The sequence below is a fragment of the Salmo trutta genome, chromosome 27, assembly GCF_901001165.1.
Source record: "Salmo trutta chromosome 27, fSalTru1.1, whole genome shotgun sequence".
NCBI classification, from domain to species: Eukaryota; Metazoa; Chordata; class Actinopteri; order Salmoniformes; family Salmonidae; genus Salmo; species Salmo trutta.
This window is the reverse complement of record NC_042983.1, coordinates 4,694,738-4,707,332: the sequence shown is the minus strand read 5'-3', so window position 1 is coordinate 4,707,332 and position 12,595 is coordinate 4,694,738. Positions and strand designations below refer to the sequence as shown.

The window sequence follows — 12,595 nt, the reverse complement described above, 5'->3', positions numbered from 1 at the left end:
CAGATTGCACCTTTAAGTCTATCAAAAGTGTTGGTTTTATCAGCATGAATTAGATTGATCAATAAAAGCCCCACTTTTATTCCATAGGCTGGGATACCCACTATGCATATGTTGCAAGAGCGCATTTTTCACTGGCTGTCGACTGGTTACAAAAACAATGATTTAAAGGCAGTTTAAACTTCTTAAGCCCTGCCACATCCGACAAGCATCGGAAGCCGGTGTAGTTGGATTCAACCTTTGTCCTGTATTGACACTTTGCCTGTATGATTGTTCATCCATGGCTTCTGGTTGGGGTATGTACTGCGGTAGACCAGGGGTTTGGTCAAGATGTTTACACAGATCAGACACGGACAGAGTAGGATGAACTCGGTTTCAAGGGTGTTTATTGAAATAATAAATTAAAAACAAAAAGGATTGGTCTACCCTTTGAGACTCTCTCCGGGACACCGTCTTCTGGGCTCCGGGTCTTGCTGTATCCTGTCGGGATCGCAACTGCACTCAGTCCTGTTCCCTTTGTAACCGTCCCCAACTATACGGGAGTCCTTTCTTCCCCCCCCATTCTCTCGTGTGCTGCCCTTCTGGCAGCTTTATGGGCCTTGCACAGCTGTTGAGCAATCAGCCCTTGATTACTCACCAGCTCCCAATCAGCCCCAATTAGTCCTGGCTGGAGAGCCCGTCGAGACCTGGCACGTCCAGCAGATGGAGCCATCGCCTCGTCATGTATACTCCGTCTGTCACCAGGCCTCGACTAGTCTCCCCCTGGTGGCTGGCCTGCTGTACGACACAGTACGTGTGGTCACTGTCCGGACGACGTCATCGATGCATTTATTGACGAAGCCAGTGACTGATGTGGTGTACTCCTCAATGCCATCGGAAGAATCCCGGAACATATTACAGTCTGTAATAGCAAACAGTCCTTTAGCTTAGCATCTGCGTCATCTGACCACTTCCCCAGTGAGTCAGATGTAGGGAGCTGCGCTGTTGCGGATCATTTTCTGATAAGAGCGGTCCATGATCTCTGTAAAAAGCATTAAGTAATGTTGTGTTGTGTTTGGGAGGGAGGTAAAGGGAGAGAAAGAGAGGAGGGTCTCATTTCTCCCGTTCTGAGGACCGGAACGAAAGCATAATCAGCGTTCTAACTCCCCCTTGTGGCGGTTTGGCGCAATGGCACAATTGCGGTGACTGCATTTCCACCACACTGGTGATCACGAGTCACGAAGGCAGTCAAATTCTGGTAATTAGGCTTCTCCAAGCTCTGATGCTGCTGATGGTCATTAGTAGCCTACCAAACTTGCTAACTGCCTGTTACTCAACACTCTATTGTCCCTCTAATCACTCTGATATCAATGTAAATGTAATCGAAAATCTAATCAAACACGTCATGAAAGCCCATGAGCTAATGTTGCGCAAAATTTCTATAGGCTATGCAATTGTGCGAGAAAACAGAGTGATGGCCTCTACTAAAAAGTGGAGGATCCCATCAGCTTTCTATAGACTAGGCCTACAATATTTATTTCTCAACTTTAATAATATTAAGCACATTGTTTATCTTTACAACAGGAGTATAGCCTACCAGGCTGGCACAAAAATGAACCACAGGAATATCATCTTCCATTCGCTATTTAAGTGCATACAGTTGAAGTCGGAAGTTTACATACACTTAGGTTGGAGTCATTAAAACTCGTTTTTCAACCACTCCACAAATTTCTTGTTAACAAACTATAGTTTTGGCAAGTCGGTTAGGACATCTACTTTGTGCATGACACAAGTCATTTTTCCAACAATTGTTTACAGACAGATTATTTCACTTATAATTCATTGTATCACACATTCTGTGGGTCAGAAGTTTAGATACAATAAGTTGACTATGCCTTTAAACAGCTTGGAAAATTCCGGAAAATGATGTCATGTGTTTAGAAGCTTCTGATAGGCTAATTGACATCATTTGAGTCAATTGGAGGTGTACCTGTGGATGTATTTTAAGGCCCCCCTTCAAACTCAGTGCCTCTTTGCTTGACATCATGGGTAAATCAAAAGAAATCAGCCAAGACCTCCACAAGTCTGGTTCATCCTTGGGAGCAATTTCCAAATGCCTGAAGGTACCATGTTCATCTGTACAAACAACAGTACGCAAGTATAAACACCATGGGACCACGCAGCCATCATACCGCTCAGAAAGGAGATGCATTCTGTCTCATAGAGATGAACGTACTTTGGTGCGAAAAGTGAAAATCAATCCCAGAACAACAGCAAAGGACCTTGTGAACATGCTGGAGGAAACAGGTAGAAAAGTATCTATATCCATATTAAAACGTGTCCTAAATCGACATAACCTGAAAGGCTGCTCAGCAAGGAAGAAGCCACTGCTCCAAAACCGCTACAAAAAAGCCAGACTACGGTTTGCAACTGCACATGGGGACAAAGATCATACTTTTTGGAGAAATGTCCTCTGGTCTGATGAAACAAAAATAGAACTGTTTGGCCATAATGACCATCGTTATGTTTGGAGGAAAAAGGGGGAGGCTTGCAAGCCGAAGAACACCATCCCAACCGTGAAGCACGGGGGTGGCAGCATCATGTTATGGGGGTGCTTTGCTACAGGAGGGACTGGTGCACTTCACAAAATAGATGGCATCGTGAGGAAAGGAAATTATGTGGATATATTGAAGCAACATCTCAAGACATCAGTCGGGAAGTTAAAGCTTGGTCGCAAATGGGTCTTCCAAATGGACAATGACCCCAAGCATACTTCCAAAGTTGTGGAAAAATGGCTTAAGGACAACAAAGTCAAGGTATTGGAGTGGCCATCACAAAGCCCTGACTTCAATCCTATAGAACATTTGTGGGCAGAACTGAAAAAGTGTGTGCAAGCAAGGAGGCCTACAAACCTGACTCAGTTACACTAGCTCTGTCAGGAGGAATGGGCCAAAATTCACCCAACTTATTGTGGGAAGCTTGTGGAAGGCTACCCAAAACGTTTGACCCAAGTGAAACAATTTAATGGCAATGCTACCAAATATGAATTGAGTGTATATAAACTTCTGACCCACTGGGAATGTGATGAAATAAATAAAAGCTGAAATAAATCATTCTCTCAACTATTATTCTGACATTTCACATTCTTAAAATAAAGTGGTGATCCTAACTGACTTAAGACAGGGAATTTTTACTAAGATTCAATGTCAGGAATTGTGAAAAACTGAGTTGAAATGTATTTGGCTAAAGTGTATGTAAACGTCCAACTTCAACTGTGAATAAGATGTATTTTTTCTCGCTGCTCCTGTTTTTGAGACAGGTGCATGATCATGGTCCATTCTAAATCAAAACAAATTTCACACAGATATTATTTAGAATATGTAAAGACAAGATTCAATCAAGAATAGTCCAATGGGTGACAATATTAGCCTATCACTTGTGAATGATGCTCAGCATTAAAAAAATATTTTTGTTTCGCTACTTTTTCTAAACTGTTTAGGATAGGGGGCAGTATTTTCACGGCCGGATAAAAAAACGTACCCGATTTAATCTGGTTATTACTCCTGCCCAGAAACTAGAATATGCATATAATTTGATTTGGATAGAAAACACCCTAAAGTTTCTAAAACTGTTTGAATAATGTCTGTGAGTATAACAGAACTCATATGGCAGGCCAAAACCTGAGAAGATTCTATACAGGAAGTGCCCTCTGACCATTTCCTGGCCGTCTATAGCCTTTTTATGGAAAACAGAGGATCTCTGCTGTAACGTGACATTTTCTAAGGCTCCCATAGGCTCTCAGAAGGCGCCAGAACGGGGAATGATGACTCTGCAGTCCCTGGGCGAAAAACAGTAGCGCATTTGGATAGTGGTCGATCTGAGAACAATGAAACGGGTGCGCACGTGCACATTTAGAGTCCATTTTACATTTTCAGTCTTTGAACGAAAACAACATCTCCTGGTCGGAATATTATCGCTATTTTACGAGAAAAATCGCATAAAAATTGATTTTAAACAGCGTTTGACATGCTTCGAAGTACGGTAATGGAATATTTCGGGGTTTTTTTGTCACGATACGCACCGGCGCGTCACCCTTCGGATAGTGTCTTGAACGCAAGAACAAAACGCCGCTATTTGGATATAACTATGGATTATTTGGAACCAAAACAACTTTGGGTGTAAAGTAGAAGGCCTGGGAGTGCATTCTGACGAAGAACAGCAAAGGTAATCCAATTTTTCTTATAGTAAATCTGAGTTTGGTGAGTGCCAAACTTGGTGGGTGTCAAAATAGCTAGCCATGATGGCCGGGCTATCTACTCAGAATATTGCAAAATGTGCTTTCACCGAAAAGCTATTTTAAAATCTGACATAGCGATTGCATAAAGGAGTTCTGTATCTATAATTCTTAAAATAATTGTTATGTTTTTTGTGAACGTTTATCGTGAGTAATTTAGTAAATTCACCGGAAGTTTCGGTGGGTATGCTAGTTCTGAACGTCACATGCTAATGTAAAAAGCTGGTTTTTGATATAAATATGAACTTGATTGAACAAAACATGCATGTATTGTATAACATAATGTCATAGGAGTGTCATCTGATGAAGATCATCAAAGGTTAGTGCTGCATTTAGCTGTGGTTTTGGTTTTTGTGACATTATATGCTAGCTTGAAAAATGGGTGTGTGATTATTTCTGGCTGGGTACTCTCCTGACATAATCTAATGTTTTGCTTTCGTTGTAAAGCCTTCTTGAAATCGGACAATGTGGTTAGATAAAGGAGAGTCTTGTCTTTAAAATGGTGTAAAATAGTCATATGTTTGAAAAATGGACGTTTTTGGATATTGGAGCGGTGTTCCGCTAGCGGAACATCTAGATGTAAGAGGCTAATCATGGTCGCACACCTCATGTAGCCCATAGGCCTATATATTTGATAAGGTTTGTATCACTACTAAAGTGGCTTCTTAAAATTAAGCACATTAATCCTCTTTACAAGGGGTTGAGAGCCTAACTGGCATACATAAGCAGGGCGTGAGTTTCAAGTTTGGGGAAGATAACTTTCACCATATAAATGCACCTTAATAATAAATGCATTACATGCATAATTGCATTCACGGTCATTTTTGATAGTGGTGTTTTCATAGCCTACTGCCATGTGCGCATTGCTGCACTTATAATGTGAAGAAACAGCCTAATAGTTTAGCAACATTTTAAGCTAAACATTCTGATCTGTTGCGTCAGCCACATTTTATAAAACATGTTTTTTGATGCTAGTGATAGTATTAATTTGGGATCCATTGCACCCCACAACTGTCCCAGACTATGTTTGCAATATTTATTTCTTGCACACAATAGAATAGGTCGACTTTTGTACTATGGGGGATAGTAGATTGACATAGGCTAGTGCTTTTGCTGTTCGCTAGGCCTACTCATCTTGTTGGCTGACGAAAAGTAAATGTGGACAGTTCTTCCAATATCTTCAATATGCACCTCGGAATTGGACAAGGACATGCTCAGTTGCGTCCCCAATGTGTCTGTATTCACCTGTAGCCTGTGAGAAAACCCGATCACGTGATTGAGAGCCATGTGAATGGGAGAGGCGCTTCTGATCGCACAGCAATCAGGGAGAAGAGCACAACGCAGCACTCCGGGCCACAAAAGGCAAGGATCTTTTTAGGTTGCATTACGGCCACAAAGGGGATGCCGCCGTTAAATTCGAGGCATTATCAAGTGCTTGTCAAATTGTGAATGAGAGACGATTGAAGTGTGTACAGCCTGAGCAAAAAACAAAGCACAGCTCATGCCTTTCAAGCGACTTTTTTCAAATCATCATTAGTCTCATCATGCAGCCTTACAATGTATTAAAAATCAAAACATATAGCCCAACGTTTGTAGGACAACTAAAGTTGCATTAATAACTCTAAATTAAGGATAGGAGTATGTATTTATTTGTTAACTACTCAACACAGCATAGCCGCATGTGCGCACTCCATCAAATAATTTGGAGAAAATGATTAAAGTGTACTCTTCATACTATAAAATAATATAAAACAATGCCAAGGAATTCTAAGCAAATCTTAGAATTAGCCCACAGCCATTTGGCATTGCCACATCAGGACCAAACACAAGGACAACTCAGAGTATGATATTCTTTTCCTCTGACATAGACTACATTTTCTTCATATCATGCTTCTTTAGACCTGTCTAAAATAAATAATGGATTTATTGGGAAGGTGTTATATGAAGAGAAATTATGAAGAGAAAATATAGATAAAACGTAATGGTGCTCATCGGCCATTGGACATAAACATTACACAACAAGTTGGAAATCACAAATTCAACAATGAGTGGTTTGGAAGGAATCAGTGGCTAACTGCAAGCATTGCAAAGCAATCACTAGCCTGCTATTCAGTGGAGTGGGTATGTGGTCCATGTCTGGGTTTAAGGGTCTCTTTTCCAAGCTCAAAAGGATAAATATTAAACATTGGCCATGCTGTCAATTGAGCATGACTTCTAAAACGAGGCCCGAGTTCCTGACTTGGAAACTCGGAACTGGAAAATCTCAGACTTCAGTGAGTTCAAGACAACTGGGAACTCTGAGAAAAAACGAGCTCCGACTGGGAAAATATGTTTTGAATGGTCATCTAATTCAAAATTCCAAGTCAGGAACTCGGGCCTCTTTCTAGAGCTCACTGACATCATGATTAGAGCTCACTGACATCATGATTCAACCTTGTTTTTTTCAGAGTTCTCAGTTGTCTTGAAAGCACCATAAATCCAGAGAATGCCAGAATTTGATGACCGCCCGCCACCTTCCTGTTGAAGTGAACACAACACAACAAGGTGAGTCCAAAAATGTCTTGTATGCTGCTGCATAAATGATGTAATATGCCAGGAAGATATGTATACTGTAGCTAAAAAAAATTAATACTAAATGTATGTTGTTTAGTAAGCTGTTAGCTGTTGGTGGTGCACATGTAGCCTATAGCCTGTTTTAGATAAATGTCACCATCGAATATTGTAAGAACTTGCATTGTCTGCTTATATACCCCCTTTATTAATCCTACATTTCTGACTTGGTGTACAGGGCGAATACTGTAACAACGGCCCATGTTCTGAATTCTGTCGCTGTACATTTCAAAAGTGCTGAGCAAATAGTTAAATTGACTACGTCCGTCCTAGCTCGCTCATTAATGTCTTAATCAAAATTACGGATTGCCTCTTATCCGCTCGTCGTCCCCTTATGCCGTAGTTTGTACACAAGTCAGCCATATTTTTTTTAAAGGTAGTAAATGAGGCTGAATGAACTGTTTTGCTGCCAGACAAGGCTCCACTAATAGCCAGGTGTAGCAGTGGTAAGGATTCATTCCATGGTGCTGAAAAGAAAGCTCTGCTGTTGGGACAGCTTTATGTAGGCCCTAACAGTTTGTGGGCAACGTTTGTCAGTTTTATAGTGCAACTAATGTATTGTTTAGTGTTGTGGCTTAGCTGCATGCATCTAAAGCAAAAAAAATTGCCCCACCAATATTCTATGCTAAAATCGCCACTGCACACACAAGTATACACCCACACTAAAGTACCATAGGTTTTCCTGATAACCTTGAACAGTGAATGTCATTACAACAGTCAAGGACAGTATTCAGGAGAGAGCAGAGCAGACATTCTGACAGCTGCAGCGCAAGGTTCAGCCAATAACACACACTACACTGAAGCAGAACTTAGTGCACTCGAACCCGCCACAGCAATGTGTATGCTATGCAGTTTCTTTGTTGACTAACTACTGCCTTCGCAAACACACGCTTCTTATTCTGGAAATAATCTCTGGTGTCATTTGCCCATGGGAAAAGAAGCAACTGGCCTGGTCAAGCAAATTGGCTGCTGCACTCACGTTTCGTTTCACAGATACGTAAAGTGAAACAGCATGTGAGTTATTTCCAGATTAGCCTGGTTCCAGGCTAAGCAGCAAACGCAATGTGGTTTGATTGAATTGTGCCATAAGACTGAGCAGGCTCTTTGGTTAGTAATTAAACAGAAAGTGCTGGAAGGAGGATATCACTAATAATGAGAGGCCAAATATATGGAAGTGAAGGACTAAAAGCCACCTTGCTTGATTTCTAAAGGAGCTGAGGGGAAATGCATACTTCCTAGGGTTCTCATTAGAGCTAGTGACAGAGAGCTGAGGAAAGGAGGGAGAGACAGGCAGCTCGCGGTGGGACTGAGCACCATAATCACACGCCACAGTCAAACCCAACAATGAAGTGGATGTATTCTGCCTCACATTACTCACTTAATCACTCGCATGACGAAAGCCCTGCCACTGACAGTGGTAGGATAAATAAATACATTGGTCAGAGACTGAATGGTAATGTCATTCTGTTACCTTGCTACGTGATAATTCGATGAAATGCTTCAATGGGGGCTGTCTTATAAAGAAAAAAAATATTAAATTATGTTGCTAATCTTAATGTCAACCGGTTGAATATAATTGATTTCATCCAACAGAATGACTGTGTCCCAAATGGCATCCTATTCCCTATATAGTGTACTAGTAGTGCACTAAATAGGGAATAGGGTGCCATGCAGACAAAGTATATTTCCATCAATGCCCTAAGACATTCTTTCTGCTCAAATAAGAAATGACTGACTGAATGCAAATATCATTCAATGTTCAACGCATTAAACATACTACATCCCTCTTAAGAGAATGTTGGAGCCACTGTACATTGTACATTCCAAGAATGTTTGGTTTAGAGGGAATTTAAAATAAACAGAGAAAAGAGCTTACACTCACTAGTTGCAGTTAGAACTGTGACCTTCAACGTGACTTTTTCGCTGAAAACAAAAATGTCATAGAACTCCCATAGGAAGCGTCTCAAATGGCCCATAGGGTTCTGGTCAAAAGTAGAGTACTGTATAGGGAATAGGGTGCCATTTGGGATACACCCATAGAATTCACAAAGAGATTGCCCTTTTGACAATGTTGTGCCTGTTTGTGCTAAATCACCGTGTAGTAGCTGGGCTGGCGGTGCTCTCTGCCACGGGCGGTGGGCTGGGGGGGCTAGGGCTGCTGATCCATTTGGTCTGGTCCACCACGGTGCGGGCATGGGGCAGGCGGCCAACGTCTCTCACCCTAACCAGCAGGTGGCGACACGTCTTCAGGATCCTCACCGCCTCATCATGGGGGATGGCCACGAAGCTCCGCCCATTCACCTCCAGCAGCTGGCCGCCCACCTGAACCCACAGAGAAGAGAGGTTATACTTGTAGATATACACTGAGTATACCAAACGTTAGGTGCACCTTCCTAATATTGAGTTGCACCTTCCCCTTTTCCCTCAGAAAAGCCTCAATTTGTCGGGGCATGGACTCTACCATGTGTTGAAAGCGTTCCACAAAGATGCTGGCCCATGTTGATTGAAATCCTTCCCACAGTTGTGATAAGATGGCTGAAAGTCCTTTGGGTGGTGGACAATTCTTGATACACACGGGACACTACCCTGCACGAAACAACCCAGCAGCGTTGCAGTTCTTGACACAAACCGGTGCGCCTGACACCTACTACCATAACCCGTTCAAAGGCACTTAAATATTTTGTGTTGCACATTCACCCTCTGAATGGAACACATACACAATCCATGTCTAAATTATCGTAAGGCTTAAAAATCCTTCTTTATCCTGTCTCCTCCCATTCATCTACACTGATTGAAGTGGATTTAACAAGTGACATCAATAAGGGATCACAGGCAGAGCCCCACCTCTTTTGAGCCACACCTGTTTAGCTAAAAAAAAAAAGTGTTTTGCATGTTATTTTGGCATTAATACGTGTCACATATCCGTTTTCAAACAATGTAAAAAAAAAAAATTGCTAAGTTAATAAAGCCGCATACAAACATGGTCTCTTATTGCTTCCTTGTGTAAGGCAGCTCCAAAATGCAGGTGTTTCAGCCTAGCTCAGTGATTTATGTGGTGGTGGTGGGGCAGCCAGCGGAAAATACAGAGCGTAGGGGTTGGTAATGTTCTCTAGTTGCACCGCTCAGTATTCTGTCACTCATGGGGACACTACGTCACCTCAAAATCTACAGAGAGAGCTCGAAAATTCAAGCCCCTTGGGTGCTGCCATAGATTTACATTAGAAGTGCCCATCCAAGAAGGCTCAAGGTCATTGGCTACAGATAAAATTACATCAAATCCCGTTGTATCTACTGTAGCTTTGATTGGACTGATGAGAGGCCAAATCTATGGAAGGAACATCATTCATAAAACCATGTTCTCACAGACCATAACAACCCATGCTTATTATCTCCCAGCCTATTCATTCTTCAAAAGCACAAACAAAACACTTGACTGGACATTGTGATTTACAATCAATAATCCTCTTTGTTTTATGCCCTTCCATATTCTTCCTGTTTGACATTTATGAGAAGCAGTTTAGCTTTGATTTGAGCTTAATAGTTATTAGGAAGTGAACGTTATACACAGAGAAAATTGGACCTCTCTGAAATTAAAATGAATGGCCGTTCCTTCAGCAAAATATATTTTACCTAAACCCTCCCTGAACGCTTGAAAAGAATAGTAATTAAAACAAAGTGGATAGCAGAGAACATGTCTACCCTCACTTCTTGGACAGACCAGAGACTTAGATATGCAGTTTTAAAAACCGTTCTTCATCCTGTCAGCATTACATAGCAAATTAGGAATTTTGATAGCGTTCAGAGCGCTGGCCAGAAGGTTGTGGGTTCGCAAACCACCGTGGACAAGAGTAGGGATGGAAATATCTCCTTTATAGTTAAAGCATTGCATGATTGCCATTTATAAACATTCATGCAATTAATTCTACGTCATTTTACATATTAGCAGAATCTTTTTTTAATACCACAAAAATTACCGAAATTACAGACTAATGGACAGAGAGATAGGCTTATGTGTTCATCTTATCATTATTTATTTAATGCCAAATCAGTGTGTCTTCTTTGTAAGAAAACTGTCCCAGTTTGCAAATAATAATAACCTGAGTTGTCATTAGGATTCTGAGCATGGTACTTTCAAAAGCTAGGCCTACCTTTCCCGTTCTATCGATTCCTTGGATCATTTCATGTTTTCATGTGTACCTGAGTTATTGACGTTCAAGTGTACAGAAATCCCGGCGGTATTACGTAGCACCGTGATAAAGTCGCTCTCACTACTGTACACTAGAAGTTGATTGGGATACGACGTTTAGACCGCGAAAAACATCTATCATACATGTCTGATTTCAATATTGGCCGATGTCATAACTCGGGGTATTTATTTTCTCTAATGAGCCAATGATCATATTTTTTCGATATTCCTACCTTGAGAAATGTGTAATTGAACAGAGGATCTAGCACATTTTCCTATTTGTCTGCCTCTTAAATCTAGCGCGCATTGCATGTTGCATTTGCTAGAGATATTATAGAAAGGAGATATGAATGTAATGAACAAAGTAACGTATTACGTCCCACCTCACTGTCAACCAATCGCGTTCACGTTGTCATGCTGCGTAACGCGGTTGCTAAGCTAATCATCACGCAATCCCAAGTCAGTGTATTTTTTTTCCCTCGAAAGTACCTAATGTCACGATTTCAACAGAAAAATATTTGTAATGTTGTACTTTTTGTTGACGAAATTCTGCGAATGTTGGGTTTTTGAGCTAGCCCCCAATAGACTCCCATTCACTCCTTGAAGGACAGCGCTCCTTGTCCCTGAATCGCCCAGAATGCACCACGCGGTCAATTTCCATAGCATGGGCAACGTTTCCCATCTCCTCAAAACGACAGTATGTATGACGTTGCGAATGTTAGAATCCACTCTGTGAAGTACATGTATCTGCAAGTTGAATATGGTGAGTTTGTAGACTCCTAAATTGATAGTGCAGTTTGCTCTTGGCGATTTTACAGCTAACTATTACATGCTGATATTGTCTTTTGTATTATTGTGTTTAACTACGTTTGCTAGGTAGTTACCCGGCCCAAACGTTTAACCTCTCTAGGGTAGGGGGCAGTATTTGCACGGCCGGATAAAAAACGTACCCGATTTAATCTGGTTATTACTACTGCCCAGAAACTAGAATATGCATATAATTATTGGCTTTGGATAGAAAACACCCTAAAGTTTCTAAAACTGTTTGAATGGTGTCTGTGAGTATAACAGAACTCATATGGCAGGCAAAAACCTGAGAAGATTCCTTACAGGAAGTGGCCTGTCCGACCATTTCTTGGGCTTCTACACACTCTTTATTGGAAACTGAGGATCTCTGCTGTAACGTGACACTTCCTACGGCTCCCATAAGCTCTCAGAAGTCGGCAAACCGGTGAATGATGTCTTTGCAGGCCCTGGCTGAAAAACAGTAGCGCATTTGGATAATGGTCGATCAGAGAACAATGAGACTGAGGCGCGTGCACGAGTCGACACCATGTTATTATTTTTTCGTCTTTGAACTAAAACAGGGTTTCCCGGTCGGAATATTATCGCTTTTTTACGAGAAAAATCTCATAAAAATTGATTTTAAACAGCGGTTTACATGCTTCGAAGTACGGTAATGGAATATTTAGAATTTTTTTGTCACGAAACGCGTCGGGCGCGTCACCCTTCGTCACCCTTCGGATAGT

The 12,595-nt window shown here is 41.4% G+C and overlaps 1 protein-coding gene across 1 annotated transcript in view; it reads right to left on the bottom strand.

Annotated features, from left to right (window-relative positions):
* Window positions 1–12,595, bottom strand: part of LOC115164040 (whirlin-like) — a 103,107-nt gene that overhangs the window by 25,721 nt on the left and 64,791 nt on the right. The window contains exon 4 of the mRNA XM_029716170.1: window positions 8,976–9,202. Coding sequence (XP_029572030.1) covers window positions 8,976–9,202 — 227 coding nt within the window. The remainder of the gene's footprint in view (window positions 1–8,975; window positions 9,203–12,595) is intronic.